The 22614-nt window shown below is 38.6% G+C and overlaps 2 protein-coding genes across 9 annotated transcripts in view; one reads left to right on the top strand and one right to left on the bottom strand.

The window, feature by feature from the left end:
• Positions 1-18965, bottom strand: part of SRSF11 (serine and arginine rich splicing factor 11) — a 38051-nt gene extending 19086 nt beyond the window's left edge. The window contains exons 1-3 of one of the 8 annotated variants that reach the window (XM_054720960.1): positions 18907-18965; positions 7202-7418; positions 2440-2573 (exon numbers count right to left, since the gene is read on the bottom strand). In XM_054720960.1, coding sequence (XP_054576935.1) covers positions 2440-2573; positions 7202-7401 — 334 coding nt within the window. In that variant the 5' untranslated portion in view covers positions 7402-7418; positions 18907-18965. Of the gene's footprint in view, positions 1-2439; positions 2574-7201; positions 7562-18906 lie in introns of those variants that run through there. The other 7 variants (XM_054720963.1, XM_054720959.1, XM_054720962.1 and 4 more) reach the window with 7 other exon arrangements.
• A 125-nt stretch (positions 18966-19090) lies between these two features.
• LRRC40 (leucine rich repeat containing 40) overlaps positions 19091-22614 on the top strand; it is a 58163-nt gene continuing 54639 nt past the window's right edge. The window contains exon 1 of the mRNA XM_008139426.3: positions 19091-19280. Within this exon, the coding sequence (XP_008137648.2) occupies positions 19130-19280 (151 nt within the window). The 5' untranslated portion in view covers positions 19091-19129. The remainder of the gene's footprint in view (positions 19281-22614) is intronic.

Here is a 22614-nt window from a genome sequence, read left to right as displayed (position 1 = left end):
GGGGGGGAAGGGAGAAGATCATTTAGATATAGGGCATTAATGCATCAATATTAACAAACCTACAAAGATTATTGGGATAATCTTGCATGCAAAATTATGTCTCAAGAGGATAATATTAAATATCAACATCTTATTCAAATTAGTGCATTTGCAACATTTCTGGCAAACTACAATCCTCTTGAATTTATTGTGAGACACCTGATAGAAGATCTGCATCCATTAAAAAAAAAAGTCATGCATCTGATCCTCTGATTAAAAAAAGACTATTTAAAAATAAAACTACAATTTAAAAATAGCAATGAGGCCCCTCACCAGTTAATTTTCATGCGTCAAGAGTATTTTTTTTACTGCTGCTTTGATAGAACCATGAAATACTGCATGAATGTGTAGAAATGAAAGAAAAAGAAACAGACAAAAGAAACAAACATTAACCAAGGAACCTAAATAACCCCCAAATCCATTACTATTAAGAGTTCCTTCCAAATCCAGCTACCTCAGTTTTACCAATTAAGACTATTCCTTACCGTATACTTTGTGTCTATTGTTCTAAAACATGATCAAGAAGCAACACCAAAGTGTCAAAGCTAAAACTAGGTGAGTGGTGACAAAGGGATTGAGTACATCAGTTATTTAGTGGAGATAACATTAATACAGCATACCATACCATTATTAAATACACTAAAAATAGATTCCAGAACTAAGTATCTTGGTAATTCTACACACTCCTAAATATTTCACTTTTGAAACAGATTCAGAAAAATTACCAGAGTCTAAAAGTATTAATAAAAGCCAATTATACGATGATATACTGTATTATGTCCAGGGCTTGGGAACTATGATATAAAACTTAGCCAATAAGAATTCCTTAAATTTAAAGGCTAATGTTTTGCACATTACTCACATGATTTGACCCTTGTTCCAAAAACTATCATCTATATTTTACTTTTTCTAAATTTGAATTCTGTAAATTTTCTTTTGGTGGTAAGTCTTATCCTACAACAGGCAAACTGATATAAAAAGAATTGCTTAATCAAAACACACTAAATCAAATGTTTATCAGCATATATATTTTAAAACCTTTAAATTGGTCCACACACTTTAATAGCATAGTGATAGATGTACTATTATATAGATGCCTTTACCCCATCTATGAATGCAACTTAATTTCTTTAGAAAACCAGAGGCAATTTGTTTAAGTTTTAAGGACTAGACATTTCACAACTTTTACAAGGTATGGTGTAAATGTTCACATTGGTACTCAAGGATCTGAGATAGCATCTAAAGTAAACAATCAAGATTCTGTTTCCACTGACCAGTACATTAAGGAAAGGGGAAAGCATTAAATCCTGGTCAGAAATAACTTAATGCTGTAAATTAACTTAAAACCCCATAATTAACTTAATTAAAATCCAATAATTTTATATTTCAGTTATTTCTTTGATCAAAATTTATAGATAACAAAAAAGCAAATAAAGTAGCAGTACATTGGGAACAAACTAATTATAAAATATGGCTTAGAAAATTTACAAAATGGAATTAAAATAGTGCTGTCTTGTCACAGTGGCTTTTTTAAGATCCCAAAACCCTGCTCATTATTTCTATCAAGTTACTTTAACCGCCTAAAATGTAAAAAGAAAAGAAAATGTAGTTAACAAATGGTTACACCAGGAAAACACTTGGGGGACTTGAGTGCTTGCTGGCCTTTAGTTAATGTCTAGAATCCCCTGTAGCTGCAGAGGACCCACTGTTTTTCAGTCATCAGGAAGAGTTTTGCATTTGCCTTCTCCACTACAAAAATCACACACACAAATAACAGAGAGAAGAATTTATTATTTAGAGATATTCTAGAAAATATAGCAAGAATGAACAAGAAAATCTGGCAATAAAAACAAAACACCCAGTGCCCATCTGGCACCTAGGCTATAGAAAATCTTGAATATTCATACAAACCAAAATCATTGCAACCCTTGGTATACTGGAATTCAATATGGGATCTTTTTGTAAAGTTGTCAGTGAGGAAGCACTAAAAAAATAAAGCCCAGTCCTTTACTCAAAACAGAAATAACATCATGCATTTATTTGAAGGTCCCTGTGTAAATGTGCATGGAATGAACCATTCACCTTCAGGACTTTTTCATAAAACTCAATGTTACATTAACTAAGTAAATGGATCTTAAGGAATTACAATTAGGGACATGGTTTTAAAGAACTTAAAAATGTTTTAAAATAATGGAATGGTTAAATATCTTATAAAAACAGATCCGATTTCTAATTTTTAGAATTAAAATCTTAAGTAAAAATATGGACCACAGTATAACAAGGGTTTCAAATTGTTAATAGCTTAGATTTTTAACATGCTACTAACACTCACTCTAAAACTATACTGAGGTAGATGGTCATCATTGGATGCCCACATAGGTAGGTAAACAAAGCACAAACCTTCTGCATATGGTACGACTATCAATGCTCTGTCAACGAATACAGTGTTTGTCAGATGCTGTGCCACAACTGCTGAGTCTGGATCATGGAATTTAACAAAGCAGACACGGGATGAGACTGGCAAAGGTGAATCACTGAAAAACAAACAAATTGCATAAAAGTAGAGGAAAAGAATACCAACTAAAACATTTATGTATGAGTCATAAACCCACTCCTGCATTTTATAAGCAAAATAGGTATATATTAGTAATTGCACATATATTAGTTTAAAAAAATGACATCCCACATAAAGAACTATCCACTAAACTCATGTAGAGCAAATTGCACGTGTGCAATCATTGTTTAACTTTATAGTTTACCAAGTTAAAAACAGTTTGAAACTCAAGTGTCAGAGGTTGAGCAGACCACAAAAATGTCAACACTTGAAGTAAAATAATACCAATACCAGTTATTTTTAAATACAGGTAGAAAGTAGTCTTGGCTTAGAAAACTTTTCAGAGCAAAAAATATACAGAATTTGCCAATTCATGAACAAAAGAATATTGTGGAAAGTGTATCTATTTGACAATCGAGTTTTCTTTTCCTGCCTACTTAATAAAATGCCCTGTCCTCTTTGATCTATAGTATCAGAGAGAGAGAAAATTTTAAGTGACAGTACTCCAGCCTTTAGTATTTCCTAGTATGGGAAAGTTCAATAAGCAAAGGAGTCACTCCCCTCAGCAAATTGCTTTCTTAGATAAAACAAAAATAAGTGCTAATGTACAAGTTATGGCAGACTATAAGGTAAGATAAATTAAAGAGTGCAGATTTTGTTTTGTTTTAAATATAGGGTGGTTCAAATTTCTGCCACAAAACTTTCTATGAAAGGGAAAGATTAAATATGGGCAGAAGTTGCTCCCTAATCCCAAACCAAAAGTTATTTTAAAACCAATGCCCTAAGGCAGCAGTAATCACATCATCCTGATCATACATTAGAATCTTCTGTGGAGAAAAAAATACCCTGGCTCTCTACTCCACAGCAATTAAATTTCTTATGAAGTACTAAGTGTTTCCTCCTTCTTTATTTTAATTCTGACAATTTTTATATGCACCCAGGGTAAAGAACCTCTGCTTTATTATAGTAAGCCAATTACATTTTAAGACTCAATGAAAAGGAAAATCCTGTAGTATCTTTGAATATTAGAATGAGGCTTATTGTTAATCTTAATAAACTAGATTTCCAAGTGTACACAAAAACATTTACATCAGATATGGTTAAGATAGGTATTGCAGAGATAAGTATTTGCTGACTGCCCCCCCCCAATTTGTGCACTAATGTGAAAATAAAAACTCATTACTTAAAACAAAGACTAACATAAAGCTGTATAACCCGAGAATTCAAACCTGTTAGAATTTGCAAGTTTATGAAAGGCATTGCCCTTAGATACTAAGTATAGATTCTAATCTAAGTTTAAAGCAAAGCTGACAATATATCCATTCACATAGAATTTAAGCCACCTTGTCATAGAAGCTTACTGCTAAATGTTTTTGAAAGGCTACAATGTTTTTTAATGTAGACATACTGTTTTTTTTTAATGTGAAGGACCACTGGTGGAAAATTTAATAATGTTACATCCAGAGTAGTAGAAAGAATACAATTCCAGCAGTTTTAGTACTAAAGCTATATATAGCAATTTGTATTTCTTTTCTGATATCCGTATTTTTAACCATTAAATTAAAGAGCTCTTTAAATGCTATAGTTAGATAAGGAAGAGAACTTAGTTTACCTTAATTTTTTTTAAAGGTAAAGTAACATGTAAGTTACTTATATGATGATTAAAGTATCTGTTTTTGGTCATTGAAATACTTATATAATGAATTTAAGTTAACTACAGTGTTACAGTAGCCTTTAGTTACTGCATACTTTTGACATATATATGCTTTGCTGGGATCATTGCCCTATCAACATTCCAGTTATATTTTCCATTATGAAATCCCACTAAAACCAAACATATGAAGAATACCTACTATGTGTAAAAGAGTGATTCCACTCACAAGTTGCTAGGCTAAACCAAAAAAATCATGATCAAGTTATAAAGGACAATCACAACACTGAAGTTTCAATACAGGGTTTATCACTGGTAGAGTGGCTTGGGTATAAAAAACTACCTATATGAATTACAGTTCACTCATCTGTGAAATACGGCTAAGTACATTCCCCCTCTAGATTTATAAGAGCAGAGTAAGATAAAATTAGAAAGCATCTAGCATACGAGCTATTTAATTGCCAACATGCATTTTAGGAACTAGAATTATAGTAACCATTTTTTTAAAAAAGAGAATAAATGGGAGGAACAATGACAGATACTTTCAATGGCTATAGGGCTATCATAGTGAAGAGAGGGTTAGAATATCTGTTGTGAAGATAGGCAATTTTATCACTGGGTGAAATTATAAGCCAGAAATTTTTGGCTTAAAAGAACAAGGAAGTAGATGGATTCAAGAATAAAACAAAGGGAGAATCCTTCTTGGGGAGGTTGCCACTGAAATGTTTGGCATGATTCAGATCCCAAGGTCCCCCCTCTCTCCCCGAATAGGCAGAGGCTCAGTCATATGTGTACTTTAAAACATGCCAACTCCCAATCTCCCAAATTATTGATGACCCCAACCAATGGCCTCATATTCTAGAAGAGGGAGAATTAAATGTAACCTGTTGATGATTGGTGCCATAGAGAAAAGCAAAGCAGTTAAATTGAATAAAGACGAAGCAGGTGTGCTGTATTTTTATACAGGGTGATCAGGAAACAGATTAGGTGGCATCTGAGCAACAAAAGGCAATAAACATGTCATGGTCATATCTAGGAGAAAAGAGTTCCAGGTAGATATGAATGCCTCTGGGTGGAGGGGGATGTACACCCTAAAAAATAAACAAAAACACACATACCATGTGCAAATGTGTTTATAACAGTCATAATTTTATGTAATATGAGCCAATTAAGCAGATTCTAAGAGCAAAGTTTTGACATAATGAACCCTTTTGGATTACTACTAAGACTCCATAGCACATCGTCACCAGGAAACTACTGAAAACTGTAGCAAGCTTAAAGAAATTGTCTATCAAATATTTCCAAATTGTGCAGGTCAGATGAGCTATTGGGATGTAAGATTAGCAACAAAAGTAGACAACTACATAAGTACTATTCAATTTAGGGAAGCCACTAAGATAATATAGCATTTACTACATTGTAACTGTACATTTTCAGAAAACAGTCTGTATGTGGGAACACATTATGAGGGAGTCAAAGAGACTCCATCTAAGATACTGACCATGGAATGGGTAAAAGATAAACCAGAAAGCTGCTTACACCTCCCTTTGTCATCTTTTTAATAAATGAATCATAAAAAGAGCATCTTCAAAATAAATAAAACCAAGGTCAGCAACTATTAACAAAATTCTTAATAACTTGTGGGACTGGAAATAATTATTTTGTAAATAAATCCAGTATCTCAAATACTTTGAACATAATCAAATGTGTCACTCATTTTCTGCCATTTACTGCTTATTAATTTTACTAACAACTTGAGGAATATGTTGTGAGAAAAACTGAGTAACAGGAAAACATCTATTTCTGTATGTTCATATTATGAATGCTATTTGTCCTTCATTACCAAAGCAAATTGAGTTTCTACTCAAGATTACTACAAATACCTGTTCCTGGAACTGTACACTTCATGCAAATAATTCTAAAATCTCTCTCATGTATATTCCCCTAAATATTAAAAATACAACAATTTGAAAACACTAAGGACCTGAAAATATTTTAAATAGAAAGTGATGAAATATGGTAACACCTAACAAATACCACAGTATGGTCAACTTGTATTATTTTGGTGTACAGAGTACATAGAGTAATGATTTATCACATCCAACAAAACAGCAGATTCCTATTTCCTGTTTAGAACTTAAGTGAAATCATAAAACTAAGTGGGATGGGAGAATATACTGAAAGTAACATTTGAATTTTCACCCTTCCGAAAGAGTGCAGACTCTTTTATTCCAAATGTTTAATAATTATTACATCATATCTAGCGTCATAGCTTCTTTACTTTTCTTTACAATCCACTCATCTAATACTTTTGCAATAAAAATAATGTGAGACAACAGGATTAAAAAAAAAGCCACACACTCTAAATTAAAAACTTAGAACTGTAAAACATAACTATATATGTTATTTAAATAAAGGAAAACTCTAGCTTTCAGCTATAACCCATTTTTTTGTCATTAAAAGTATGTACTCAGGTTCACGGAATTTACTGCTGTGAAAGAGTATTAATAGATTAACTCTGTATGTATTCAGTGGGCCAGAATCCCGGAACAGCAATTCCTAGCAATAAGTGAACGACCACCTACAAAGTTCAATAATAAATTTATACAGGAATGGGCAATTCTGTTACTTTCCAAAGAACTCAAAGAAACAACTTAAAAAAATTAACCAAAACACATAAAATGCAGTTATCATGCATTAATTGCTCAAAGAACGACGCTGTTGGCACAATTTTAAGGGGGCGGGGGTTTGAGATTAAGAGCCAGTGACTCCTAATCCCCCAAACCCTGGCCCTGCTTCTGCAGTAGGCCCAATATGCAGGTTCTTTCCTAAGTAATGCAAAGCCAGCTCAACTAAAGCTACCCGGCCCACGGAGCATCGGCAAGGCCTAGGAAATGGTGTGGTTAGGCCCGGGCTGGGAGGAGTTAGCAAAAACGGTGATGGTGGACGATACTCACTCCGGCGGGAAGAGGCGCAGTTCGTCGATCTTGCCTAGGAAACCGAAGAGGGTCCGCATCTGCTCAGAGCTAGCGCTCGGGGAGACATTAGTCACCTGGATTACCTCGGTGCCTCCGCCGCCGCCGCCGCCGCCTCCGCCACCCGGCCCGCCGCTGGGGCCCGGGCCCGCAGTGCTGGGGACGACGGTAGTGTTGCTCATGGCGCTGCTCGCTCCTGCTTTAACACATCAAACACACAACAAACAGTGAGAGGGAAGGGAAAGAGGAACCGTTTGCCGGAGAGGAGACGGGAGGGTGTCCACTGTTACAGCCGCTGCTGCTGCCTTCGCCGCCGTTTCTCCGCCCCACCGCTCGCCGGGGGGAGGGAAGAGCGCGCGAGTTCGAGCCCACGAGAAAACAAACGGCCTCGCCTCTAACCACCTCAATTCGGGCCCCACTTCCCCACAATGCCCTGCGGCGCACGGGCGTCACCGTCGGCTCCGCCCCGCGCAGGCGCAGCAAGCCTCGCTCGCAGCCAGGAGGTCGCGAGAGGCTCCGTGGTCTACTGAAAGACGTCATCTCTTTTCGTTCCGCTCCCCCCTCCTTTTTTAAAAAGAAAAGTGGAATTTTTTAAAGGCAATATTCACCCCCCCTGCAAAATAAATATGCACACTTTAGTAACTATTCTTGTTAAAAAATGCCCACGATATTTCTATATACAGATATTTCAACTACAGATCTGTGGAGTTAACTAATGAAATGTCCACCCTACCTACCAAGATTTTCCTTTCCACCAATATAAAATTTTCTGCATCTTGGTAACATTAAATTGTTATAATTTGCTTGGTCAGTAAACCTTCAAAATATGTATTTTAATGCTACACTTATTAGTGCTTTATAAGCTAATTTTATTTCACCAGGTTGACTATTTAAGAGCACATTGTGCTGTACCTAAATATATTTAAGTATAAGATCTTAAAACTACAGAAAAAACTTCTACATGCATATTTTTGTTTAATAATTTTTGAAGCTTTTGACTATAAAAGGATCCTTGCATAATTTTTAAACCACATCTAAATTATTTTCCTTTCATCTAGTGTTATTTAATGACTAGAAGTTCCCCAAACCTGACAAAATATTTCATTTCAACAGTTAGGGGCAAGCATATTTCATATGCTTAAAATAACTTGTGTCTTTATACAAGTTATTAATGACCTCCCTCATTTTATCTAACTGCCATCTTTCGTAGGGTTTTCTTCCCTCACTGCCACAACTTCTGCAAGCAGTTAGGCCTTCCTCTTCTCTGCTTAACAAGGGATACCTTTACCTTGTTATATTGACATGCACCGCTCTGCCCCCCAGCAAAGCTGTGAATTTTCTGGGTCAATTTAGAACCTAGCACAATGTCTGTCACACAGTCAATACCTAATACATATGTTGAACACATGCCTTACTAAAGAGCCATTTATTCTATGACAATCCTATATAATAAAAGGTCTATATCCTAGACCGAATGGTGGAACCAAACAACCAGTTGCTATGAAGTGCACTGACCACCAGGAGGCACGTGCAGAACATGGCGGGCATCGGCAGCAGGAGCCAGAGCGCAGAACATGGCAGGCGCTGCGTATGGTGGGATGGTGGAGCAAGTGAGTGGGGCACCAGACCAAGGCAGGGTGCCCATCACTGTCATTGGGGCAAGCCTCTGGCGATTACTGAAAATTCATTGCTCCCACGCGGCGGAGGGAGGGGTCGGGCAGGGCACGGAGAATGGGCTGAGACCTGTCCCTGTGCCCACAGCAGCCTCGCAGCCCACAGTTCCTTTCAAGGTGCACGAATTCATGCACTGGGCCCCTAGCTGTTAAATAATTTACCTGATCCTGAATATTTTTGAAGGTTAACACCTGAGGCTTTATGGAATATTTCCATTAGTAAATACCTGTATGAAATAATGCAGTCAAGAGTATAATTTGTGAGAGATCAGAACATAAAGTTATTGAGATTTGATGTAGAGCCAGCTGGCCTAGTTTACTTACTAGCTAAGTTATTTCTACTAGCTCTTATACAAAACAGGATGGGTTGGTGAATGTAAGCCTCAGCAAAATTACAAATTACAACTAAATCTATGTCAGTCACAAATGTGTATCTCTAAATATAAAAATGTAATTTATCATTTTGAAAATGACATATTTAACTGCCAACTACGGATTCTTAAGAGTTTGATAAAAATAATTTGTGTATCATGCCCAGCCGGTATGCCTCAGTGGTTGAGTGTCAAACTATGAATCAGTTGGTCATGGTTCCATTCCAGGTCAGGACACATGCCTGGTTTGTGGGCTCGATCCCCAGTAGGAGACCTGTTGGATGGCAGTCAATCAATGATTCTTTCTCATCATTGATGTTTCTCTCCCTCTCTGAAATCAATAAAAAAATATTTTTTAAAAAGATCTCATATATGAAAGAATGAAACTAGACTCCTATATTACACTACTCACAAAAAGTAACTCAAAATGGATTAAAGACCTGCAACCATAAAACTCCTAGAAAGAACGTAGGAAAAAAGCCCCTTGATATTGGACTTGGCAATGATTTTTTTGATGGGACACCAAAAGCACAAACAATAAAATAAAAATAAACACATGGGACTACATCAAACTAAAAAGCTTCTGCACAGCAAAGGAAACCATCACCAAAATGAAAAGACAACCTATGGAATGGGAAAAGATATCTGCAAAAACTATATATCTGAAAAGAAGTTAATATCTAAAATATATAGGGAAGTCATCTAACAGGAAAAAAATATATAGTAATCCAATTAAAAACAGGCAAAGGATCTGAATAGACATTTGTCTAAAGAAGATATATGAATAGCCAATAGGTACACATAAAGATCCCCAGCATCCCTAATCTTTAGGGAAATACAAATCAAAACCACAATGAGGTATTGCCTTATGCCTGTTGGAATGGCTAGCACCAAAAAGACCCGTGATATATGCTGGTGAGGATGTGGAGAAAGAGGAACCCTTGTGTACTACTGGTGGGAATGTAAATTGGTATAGACACTATGGGAAATAATATGCAGGCTCCTCAAAAAATTCAAAATAGAATTGCCATATAACCCAACAATCCCACTTCTGGGAATATATCCAAAGGAAATGAAACACTATGTTTGAAGAAATATCTGCACCCCATGTTCACAGCAGCATTGTTTATAATAGCTCAGACATGGAAACAGCCAAGTGTCCATGGATGAATGTACACACACACACACACACACACACACACACACGCAAATATTATTCAGCAATAAAAAAGTAAATCCTGTCATTTGCAAAAAAACGGATGGACCTTGGGGCATTATGCTAAATGAATTATGTCAGACAAAGAAAGACAAATACTACATGACATCACAATAGAATCTAAAACAAACAAACAAAATAACTCATAGAAAAAGAGATAGGATTAGTAATTACCAGAAAGTGTGGAAGAAGGTAGTTGACAGGTACAAACTTCCAGATATAAAATAAGTACTAGGGATATAGTATACAACATGATGACATTACTTAACACTGCTGTGTGGTATGTATGAAAATTATTAAAAAAGTAGATCCCAAGAGTTCTCATCACAATGAAAAAACTCTTTTTCGTTATTTCTATATGAGATGGCTGTTAACTAAACTTATTTAATCATTTCAAGTCAAACCTTTATGCTGTACACGATAAACTTACACAGTGCTATAATTCAGTTATCCTATATAATAAAGAGCTAATATGCTAATTAGACCGGACAGTGTAACAACCTTCCAGAAGAAGTTGTTCAACTTAATAACAGTAGGGATTCTAGACCTACATTTTAAAATTGACAGCACAGGGTCTGTGAGCACTTTAAAATTATAGGCAAAAATCTGTATGTGCCCATTTTTCAAAGCTTTATTTTTATGATTAACATAAAGAAAAAAAGTAGTTTGAGCATTAAGATACTGCTATATCCATATGCACAGTATTCTCAGCTATAATGCTCATGCTTGGAAAATCAGTCAATTTATTTGTACAGATATTTGGCTTTTTTGTTGTTGTTATTCCTCATCAGAGGATATTTTTCCATTGATTTTTAGAGAGATTGGAAGATGGGGAGAGAAAGAGAGAAACATCAATGAGAGAGAGAGACATCGATTGGTTGCCTCCCACATGTGCCCTGATGGGGGCTGGGGATCAAGCCTACAACCAAGGTACAGGCCCTTTACTGGAACCAAACCCATGACCCTTCAGTCCGTGGGCCGAAGTGCTATCCACTGAGCCAAACTGACTAGAGCCAGATATTTGACTAGAGCCAGATATTTGACTTTTTGTCTGAATGGGGTAAACAGAAATATTTGGATGGGGAAACTCCAGGTACTGATTACTCTATGCTATGTGAGATTCGTTTGGAGTCTCAATTGACAAAAGGCTTCACAATCTTAAAAAAATCTTAAAAAAAAAAAATCCAGTGTTATATGTATCTTTAAGTGTTTTAACATTTCAAGCATTTTAACATTAAATACTTTTTCCGAACCAAGGAATTAAACATTTGCACCATTTGAACTCCTTTTCCCCCTTATGCTATAAAATGTAGTTTCTCTTCATGAAAGAAAATTATTTCTAGAGTCTTATAAAACTGGTAAAAAACAAAAGTATATTCAACTCAGTAACAAGCGAATGTATATTAACTGAATGCTTTTAAAATGCCTGTTAATCCTCGCAACATATAAAGGCACTACAAGTCATTAAGAATGTAGGCCTACACATTAAAAAGAACAAAATCACCATTTGCAACAGCATGGATTGATGTAGAAGGTATTATGCTAAATGAAATAAGTCAGTCAGAGAAAGAGAAATACCATATGATTTCACTTATATGTGGAACATAAAGAACAATATAAACGAACAACAAAAAAATCCCCAACAGAAATTGCCTAGTGGTTTGGCTCAGTGGATACAGTGTTGGCCTGTAGACTAAAGGGTTCCAGGTTCTATTCCAGTCAAGGGCACATGCCTGGGGGTTGTGGGCTCAATCCCTAGTAGGAGGCCTGCAGAAGGCAGCTAATCAATGATTCTCTCTCATCATTGGTGTTTCTATCTCTCCCTCGCCCTTCCTCTCTGAAATCAATAAAAATATATATTAAAAAACAAACAAAAAAACCCCAAAGAATAGTTAACACTTCTAGATAAAGGATTAAAATACAACAACATACCGTAGTCATGGTCTAAACACAACTTGAAAAAAACAACACAACAACACAGAAATAGACTCACAGATACAGAGAATAGACTGATGGAATCTATCACCAATTAGGTTAATTGTGACCTCTGGTTCATTACTTTATGGTTCAATTTCCTTCTCTGAAATAATGCTTACCTCACTGGGTTGTTGTGAGGTTGAAGTGAGACTACTAATGCAAATGATTAGTAAAGCTAAACATTAACTACTCTACAAGTGATAGGTTACCTCCACTGGGTTCCATTTTATACCATTCCTTTAGGATAGTACCTTGGACTAATGCTACTTTATCATTCATATGAAAAATATGAATCAGAAGAGTGAACATATATACAGAAGTTTCTTATTTTAGATCCCACATTTTAACATGGTTTCTTTTTGTGGCATAGTAAAAATTTATTATAAAGTAATAAATGCAAAATGTTAAATAGTGCATATCTATGTGAGTGTAACAAAGTATAAGTCTCCCATTTCACTCTCCTATGCATGTTGTCAGCTACTATAACTACTGCCTATAATTAGCTATGTGAGCTCCAATTCCCTTATGTGCGAAATGATAAAGTTTCCCAGATTTGAAATATTATGGATATGAAGCACCTACCACAGTGCCCAGCACACAGGCACTCAACAAATGGTATGTACCATTACAGGAAAATGTGTTCAACTATCTCATCTTTTCAATGAATGAATAATAACAATAATACTTTTGTCTTACTTAGTGAATTATTGTCAACTGTGAAAATACTTTGCAGACTGTTAAGTGGTAGTGAACATGAAATACACTATTCTTATATGCCCTCTCTCCTTCAAGAAACTGTTGTAACAGAAACATGACACCAACAGATTTCAAGTTTTCATATTCATTTTGATCCTAAAGCAGCATTTTACCAATTAGTTGCATGCATAGATAGATGGATGACAAAACACAAATGTTTTATGGAAAACTCTTTCTAGGAAGGATTCAATTACTTTCTACATTTTCAGAGCAAGAGTATTATTCTTATTTTCAAAAGACACAACTATAGATATGTTTCACTAATCTATACTAATAAAATTATTATATGCTAATTAGACCGGGCAGTCGAAAGACCTTCTGGATGAAGCCGCTGCAGTGGGGGTAGAGGCAGAGGCAGTTAGGAGCGATCAGGCAGGCAGGTGAACAGTTAGGGGCAATCAGACAGGCAGGTAAGCAGTTAGGGGTGATGAGGCAGGCAGGCAGAGTGGTTAGGGGCGATGAGGCAGGCAGGCAGAGTGGTTAGGGGCGATGAGGCAGGCAGGCAGAATGGTTAGGGGCGATGAGGCAGGCAGGCAGAGTAGTTGGGGCGATGAGGGAGGCAGGCAGAGTGATTAGGGGCGATGAGGCAGGCAGGCGAGTGGTTAGGGGCCAGCGGTCCCAGATTGTGAGAGAGATGTCTGAGGGGTACCAGATTGTGAGAAGGTGCAGGCGGGGCTGAGGGGACCCTCCCTTGTCCCCGCCCCCCTGCATGAATTTCGTCCACTGGGCCTCTAGTCTTAAATAAAAGTACTGTGACATGGGTCAGAGCAATAGACTAGGAAATAACCAAAAGCACAGATTAAAAAAAAAAAGGAAAATATTACTAAGTATATGAAACAATATGAATTCCTGACATGCACGAATGCTAAAAGCTATAATGCTTCTTTCCTCTCTTTGCCACCCTTGTCACTTGAAACTATGAAGTTAGTTTCAAGCCACAATTTGCTCCAACTGAAGTCTAAAGCATGTGGAGACATTGATCAAATAATTATTTTGAAGGAGGGAAGAGATAGTGGAAAAGTCACTTCCTAGGAAATGAGAAGTTAAAAGGAAAGCAAAAAGGTTAGCATCTCTAAAATGAAAAAAGTCAAAGCTATATTAACTGTAGATAAATTTGGTGATGAGTGCAAAACACATATCTTTTGAAATATGAAGAGTAAAGCTGGGCTCACAGATTTGCTGGGTTCGCAGATTTGCATTGTAGGCCAAGTATTTAAATGTTCACTAGTATTTCAACACGCCAAAGACGGTATCTTTCAAATTTAATTGTGATATTTTAAAGGATTAAGAAAAATTGATGTAGAAAAAATTGGTTAAACTGGAATTTATATCAGTTGTATTTGTGAGTATAAATATTCCAACTCAAAATTTGAGTATCAGTTTTTTAAATAAAAATCTGATTGTGATTATCAATAGCTATCAAATTATCCACATTTCCCATCCTTATCAACTTAAGTTGACACTAAAAATAATCTCAGGGACCATAGCTTGTCTTCGTAAGACAGTTGAGGAGCTTTCCTCATATAGAACAATACATGCCTTGTATAATCATTTATGTCACTTAAAAAAAATGTTTTTATTGATTTATTTTTTAGAGGAAAAGAGGGGGGAGGGAGGAAGAGAGGGAGGGACGGAGGAAGAGGAGAGAGAGAGAGAGAGAGAGAGAGAGAGAGAGAGAGAGAGAGAGAGAGAGAGAAAGAGAGAGAAATGTCGATGTGAGAGAGAAACATGATCCGTTGCCTCCTGCACAATCCTTACTGGGGATTGAGCCCAAAATCCAGGCATGTGCCCTGACCAGGAATCCAATGGTGACCTTTCAGTTCATGGGACAATGCTCAACCAACTGAGCCACTCCAGGGGGGCAATGGCACTCTTTCAGAAGTACTGAGCAAATGAGGTTGCAAGCTGAATCCAATAGCACAAAGCTATTGGCAGGGGATGATATAAAGTCAAATTCTAATTTAGTGGATTTTAATTAAACTAATTTTTAAACAGATTTATTTGGTAGTGGGTTTGTATGTGTTTAAAACAAAGACAAAATGCTACTCTGAAGTACCTTCTAGGGTTTGGTGCCCTAATTTTCTCTCTGTATTACTTTACCATTTTAAAGCGAACAAACTCATAAAACCTATATAATTAATATTAAAATTAAGACTTTAGGTCACAGAACAAATTAATCTTGAAAAATGAGCAAGAAAACGGCTATTAAGTTTAGGAGTAAGAATCACTGGAATAATGGGAAACATTTTCAGCTGATTTGAGAAAAAACAATAAATGATACCATAATGTTTTTATTTAATGACATAAGAGTGCTTCACAACCACCCTGATTTTAGCTTGTTTTTTTTTCAATAGAAACAAACAAACAAAAAAAGAAAACTGAAAGTAATTAGAATTAAAAGAAAAATATTTTAAAGTAGTTCTTCCACTTTTATTCATGTGAAAAACACTAGCATGTAAAAATCTTTTTATAAAAGGAAAGTGGAAATATTTTCCTAAAGCTGGTGGACTAAAATTCTTTTGTGTTGGAAGTAGAGAGAATTATATCACTCAACATTTGAATCAAATATTAAACCTCCTAGAGTAAGATCACTACTTTATGACTCAAAAACAAGAAAGAGAAGCACTGGAAACAAAAAATACACAAATGAATAACCTAAAATAAAATGCACTGTCTCCATAAAAAAATAAAAATTGCCACAACCAACTCCAATAGCAACAAAATACAAATCAAAGCCACATTTGAAACGATGATTACAAATGCAAAATATATAAGCTTTCAAAGAAATAATACAGCATTTTTTGCTACTTTTAAAAGTTGGCAGTTATGGAGCTGAATGGAAAACAAATGTAGTAATGTTCATAAGAGTAACCCAGCCATGTTTGAAAATGTCATTAAATTTTAATGGCGGAGATAAGCTACTCTTACTTTGATAATAGTCTTATTTTCCCTTATGAAACAAAACATTTTTTTCAGCCAATGTAATTCTTAGGCTCAATATATTTTTGGTTTCTTCACTTTCTTTTTTTAATTTAGCAAATAAGTTAGAAGAGTGAAACCTCCCATTACTTTAAAAAAAATGAGTAAGTTATAGCTGGACAAATTTTGTTGCAAAAGGTAGCTATGCAGGAGTCTCCAGCCCCTGTAAAGCAGATACTCATATTATTTTAATAATCCGTTTTTTTTAAAAAAACAAGTACTTTAACTTATGAATATTTTTCAACAAATATGTTCATGTTGAAAAAGGGCTGAGTTTTTAAAAATTTGCAATGCATTCTCCCTAAATTGATAGAACATGTAATTTTCCAAATTGCGCGAGGAAATAATTTTCACCCATTTGCACTTGCTTCACAGATACAATACTAGTGGTACTGTGAATACATACTACTACAATTTTTACATGTCACTTTGTATCTATAGTTGTTTACTAAAAATGTAAGTCACTTGGATTTTTCACAAGTACTTTTCCATTAAATAGGCTGTGCTTCTCTTAAACAAAATGCAACAATGTGCTCTGGCAGGGTAGCTCAGTTGGTTAGAGTGTCATCCAGATAAGCCAAGGTTGCGGTTCAATCCCCGATCAGAGCAAATTAAACACCAATAATGAAATATTTAACTTCAGGTAGAAGCACAATAAATGAACAAATTATACCTTGCATGTTATTTAAAGCAATGTTGAAGAACTTATTGTAGGGGGAGGGGTGGCTATTGTAAAATTTGATACATGAGCAATTCATCCTTTAAAGGTAGGTTAAATCCTACAAAAGAGAAAAAGGGTTTTCTCTAATAAATAAATGTCTCCTAAAACATATTTGAAGGGTTCCTTAAAATGGGTCCAGACTAAAAAGCAAGTTGAAAATGATGAAATAAAAGCCACTAGCCAAATAATAATGATTAACAAGAAAGGTTTAGGAAAGAGATGTAGGTTCAAATTCCAGGCTGCAGAACTTATAGAAACTTGTGATCTTGGGTCAATTTCTTAATCACTTTTAGCATAAATTTCTTCATCTGCAAAATTGGTCATTGTACTAAATAAGAGATAGCAAAAAGAGGTATTATTAGCACTGAACCTGGCACTTAGTAAAGGCTTAATATTAATAATGTGGCTATAATCAAATTGTCAAGACAAACGGGAGGGAAGGGAGATCTCATTAGTGACCTTGCATAATCTGCTATGGTTCTTGCTTTAAAACCCATTTAAAAAAAATTTATTTTATAAAGAGAGGTATAAGAGAGAGCAAAATAGCCATGATGAGAGTGACATCAAGCCTGACTCCTGCAGGCCCCCTATTGGGGGTCAAGCCCACAACCTGGGCACGTGCTCTGACCTGAATTGAACCCACAACCTCCTGAGTTCATGGGTCCACACTCAAACCACTGTGCCACATTGGATGGGCAAAACCCACTCTTCTCTTGCTTGGTAGTATAACTACTGGTACTTTTCTGCTGTTCACTGTTAGTGTACAGGACTCTACAGAACTAAAAAGAAAAAAGCGAGAGGGAGTTAAAAACTGAATATGAGAAGTAGCAAGAACCAGGACTCAGGCAAAACTGTTTGTGCTGCAGATTTTGTCATTCCACCTTTCAAATATCCCACCGATCTCCCGCCGAGCTGATGGGGGCTTAGGAGGACATTTCCCGGTACATGCTTTTAAAAACAAAACCACTTCAGGCAAAATAAAAGTCTAAAGGTCTTACTTATTTGTTTAATTAATAAAGTTGTACATTTCAGACAGAAACTAACTTTCCAGGAAAACCGACTTAACTGAACAAAATTGTCCTTTGCCCGGCAGGCGTGGCTGAGCGACGACCTATTAAGAACCTGGAGCTCATGGTTTGATTCCTGGTCAGGGCACATGCCCGGGTGGCGGGCTCGATCCCTAGGGACGGCGTGCAGGCGGCCGCCGACCATCGATTCTCTCTCATCTTTGATGTTTCTCTCTCTCTCTCCCTCTCCCTTCCTCTCTGCAATCAATAAAAATATTTTTTAAAAAATCCCTTTCTATTCTGGATTGGAGTCCCTTTCTTCACTAAGCGCTCAATATTTAAAACGATAGCTTCACTTATTTTAAAAATCAAACGAGATACAAATTATTATTTCTAAATTAAGTTTTAAAAAGTGAGCTTTAAAAGAGGTAAAGTAAATTGCCTAAAGCCACATCGCTTGTAAGATACAGAAGCAGCTGGGATTCGAACTCGTATCTCTGGGCTTCCAAAGTCCAAGCTGTTTTCGCTATAGTAAAGCTTGTGCCTCCACTTGATTCCCTGGAAAACATTTATTAAGCTTTCCCCCCACTCTTTTCCCTGTTGCCAAACACTTCCATCTCACACTACTTCCTATGCTGGGCTATGAACTCCATACAACGACAGGCCAGGTACACCAATCCTAGGAATCGGAGTATAGTCCGGAAGAACAGAAATCAGCTTTATTTTCTACGCCGGGCGGAGATCTGGCGCCACCGCCAGCAGCGCGCCCAACGCAGGCTAGGGTCCAGCGAGGCTGCAGACCGCGCCCAGGTCTCAAGTTTTAGTCAAGGCCCACGTTCAGTTCAGGCCAGAAGGAGGAAGCAGAAAAGGTTATTTTTTTCCCGCCACCCTGGCCACGGCGGGGGCACAGATGAGGAGGATGGCATCGCGGTAATATTGCACACAATCACTCCTCAAGTCCTTCCTCAGCCGCTTAAACACACTTACTTGAGCGAAGTACTTCCAAGAGACCAGGCTGGCACCGGCAACGGGAAGGGCTCCTCTGTCCTCCAGCTCCAGTCACGGACAGTGACGTCATCTCGGCCGCGCCGCCGAAGAGCGAAGGCCCCGCGCACGGAGCGCGCGCGCCCGGGAGGGCGGGGCCGAAGGCGGCGCCGCCTTTTAGCGTCACGCGTAGGGCTCCCGGCTTCTGGACTCGGGGGGTTGAAACATGTCGCGCCTGAAAGGAGTCGCGGAGCGGGATCCCCGAGCGGGTTTCCGAGCTGAAAGGAGAGACGGCGGTGCCTCGGTACCCCAGGGGCTGTTAAAGGCGGCGAGGAAGAGCGGCCAGTTAAACCTGTCCGGGCGGAACCTCAGTGAAGGTAAGGTCCAGGGTGCGACCCGATCTGCGTCCTGTCAGAAAGCCCTTGTTCCAGGCAACCTCCCTTTCCTCTGGCTTGGCTTTGGCCACCTTTGCCTCACGCTTCTGGCCCGGACCCCCCCTGGCTTTAATTGAGGTACTACTCATCACACTCTCATTGGCTCGGTCAGCCCGGTTCGGTTCCGACTTTCTCTTCAGGAATGGACCCTGATGGGAATGGGCCAAAATTTAAACGGGGCGCCTTCCGGGATTCCCACAGTCTATGAGATCAACAACCTAATGTGTGACTAAATTAGCTATCAAATGATGGGCAAATACTTTGTTTCTTTGGCCCTCATTTCCCTCATTTTAATTTGATCTAAAATTCTGTACACTATCAGCTCCTTTGTGAACTTTCTGAATGCCACTGTTCCCTGACAAGGCACTTTCCTTTGTGCACCTCAGCAGTCCTAAAATACAAGGAGTAATGAGCATATTTCCCAAGTTGCGGGTCAGGATAGATGCCATACAGAGTGAATTTGGGGCCATCCTGAGAAACCTGATAAAAGCTCAAGTACAAATTTGGATACCATGAGTGAATAATAAATAGCCAGATGCTCTTCTGACTATCTGGAAGGTAGTGGGAAGTGGGGAGTGAGACAATATATCATCCTTCCCGTAATGTTTTCCTCTAATTATAGTCAGGTTTTAGGCTATCTGGTATTAAAACTTTACATTTTCCTTCTAATGATTGCTTTTTTGTGTATGCCATGCATGTGTAGAGTAGACCAAGAAATCCTGCTGAATGAATGAAAGGGTATATGACATAAAATCTCTGCTCTACCTGACAAAGCTTTTAATCTATGGGAATATAAGTATTTTAAAACGACATGCATATACACTTGGTTTTCCCAAAGCTTGAAAATATTTCCTTTATACCTGACAGGCTCACTCCTTTGCTTCCTGTAAGACTCTGTTCAGAGGTCCCAGGTCAGAGAGGCAATGGGGAGTGCCACATACTTATTTAATTGTATACTCTCTGTGTTTCTTCCAGATGTTGTACTAGGTAGGTACCCAGGAAGCAAAGTGACACTTAGAACAATTCATAGTCACATAAGCACTTTAACATGAGCTTTATTCAAATTTATTTATTAAGAACCAGAGGCCTGGTGCACGAAATTCATGCACTGGTGCGGTCCCTAGGCCTGGGCGATGATCGAAGCACGAGCGTCTGGCATGAAAGGGCAGGTCCCAGCTGACCTCTGGACCCCCGGGGCCCCCGTGTGTCCCCCTCTGTGTCGTGGCACCCGAGTCCCCACACAGAGATGTGGTGAGCTCAGCCAGACGCCATGGGCCGGGGTACAGCATGGGCCTCTGGGCCCAGCGGTACCACACGGAAGCTGGGCGGGCAGCGCGCTCTCTCCCAGACAGCCTCGCAGACCGGCTCCTGCGCGAACCCGTGGGGAGCCCAACTGGCCCCTGTAGTCCCGGTGGCTGTGGCCCGGCTCACCCAGAAAAGGCTGCGTGGGTGTGGGGTAGGCTCCTTGCGGGCACCCGGCACCTGAGCGCAGGGGCTTCCCCGGCACGCGAGCCCTGGAGTCCAGTGGAAGGGTAGCAGGGGGAGTGAGAGTGAGCTCGGTGGACACCCCGCGTCTCACCGCACCTCTGTCCCCGTCACCCCCACCCCCAGGTAGCCAGCAAGAGGTCGCAGTGCGTTGCTGATGCCCACCATGTTCCACGCTGCCCTCTGGTGGTTAGCACACGTCATAGCGAGTGGTTGAACTCCCTGTCTCCCCGTCGAATGACCACCCAAGGGGACAATTTGCATATTAGGCTTTTATTTTATAGGATTATATAGGATTGCATTTGTTAAATAATAAATTTTTGTTATTATACTCCAAGTTTTTTCTCCTTCATATATACACACGCGTATATGTGGATATTTGTTTAATACACACACACAGACGCATAAGGTTACTTTCATATATTACATTATCTGGATTTTAAAAATTGGCATCTTTTTTTATTTCAAGTTAATGTTATTGGGGTATAATTTACAAACAGTGTGTGCACCCATTTTAAGTGTATAGTTCGATGAGTTTTGGCAGATGTATAATTGTGTAACTACTACCACAATCAAGTTATAGAACATTTCCAACACTTGACAGTTCTCTTATGCCCCTTTGCTGTCAATCTAACCCAGTGCTCCACACAAATAGAGGTTAGCCTCTTCCAGAATTTCATTTAAATGGAATTTTACATTTCTGAATTTTTTGTTTTAGGCTTCTTTTGCTTAGTATACTGTTTTTTTTTTGTTTTGTTTATTTTGTTTTTTGAGACTCATCCTTTTTATTTTTAAAATAGAGGCCCGGTGCACAAATCTGTGCACTGATCGTGCACCGGTGGGGTCCCTTGGCCTGGCCTCCCGGGATCAGCTAAAGAAACCAGCAGTCCTACATCCCCCGAGGGATGTAGTATTGTGCAAAGTGGCAGGCAGCCCGGGAGGAGCCTGAGCCGGGCCCGGGCGCCACTCCTGCTCATTCTGGCCCTGCTGTGCTTACACCACTGCTCAGTAAGCTCACTGCCGCTCCACTGTGGTCTCTGTGCACCTGTCTTAGGGTGATACCGGCGTGCCCATGACTGATAAGTGGCCACAGGATTGCTCCCAGTCAGGCCCGATGTGGTTCCCGGTCCCGGTCCGGATGGGGGAGGGGCGTGCAGGGGGAGTGTCCGCAGGAGAGGCTCGTGCCGCCACAGCTGCGCTCGCCAGCCATGAGCCCAGCATCTGGCGCCCGTTGGTCAGCTGAGCGGCACTCTCGCTGTGGGAGCACACTGACCACCAGGGGGCAGCTCCTGCGTTGAGTGTCTGCCCCCTGGTGGTCACTGCCTATCATAGCTACTGGTCGAACGGTCAACCAGTCACTTCGGCTTTTTTAGATAGGTAATCATCCATTCACTTATTGAAAGACATTTGAGTTTTTTCTAGTTTGGGGCTATTATGAATAAAATTGCCATGAACTTTCAAGTCCAGTCTTTGTGTGGACATATGTTATCATTTCTGTTGAATATGTCAGATAAATTAGCAGCTACCAAAATCAGGTATACCTTCCAACTCACTGAGAGGCAAGACTATATAGCTTTGCCAAGGTTTAAATCCCATCTCTGGTGTTTACTAGCTGTATAATGCTGGGTAAATTCTAATTATCTCTGTGTCCCATTTTTCTCATCTATGAAACTAGAAGAGTATTAGCACCTACCTCACAGAGTTGTTATGAGGTTTAAATGAGTTAGTATGTTAGAAAATTGCCTGTTATTTGTACATCTTATCTATTATTATTATTTTTAGCTATTATTGT

The sequence above is a fragment of the Eptesicus fuscus genome, chromosome 9 (assembly GCF_027574615.1).
Source record: "Eptesicus fuscus isolate TK198812 chromosome 9, DD_ASM_mEF_20220401, whole genome shotgun sequence".
Lineage (NCBI taxonomy): Eukaryota > Metazoa > Chordata > Mammalia > Chiroptera > Vespertilionidae > Eptesicus > Eptesicus fuscus.
This window is presented reverse-complemented; position numbering and strand designations above follow the sequence as displayed.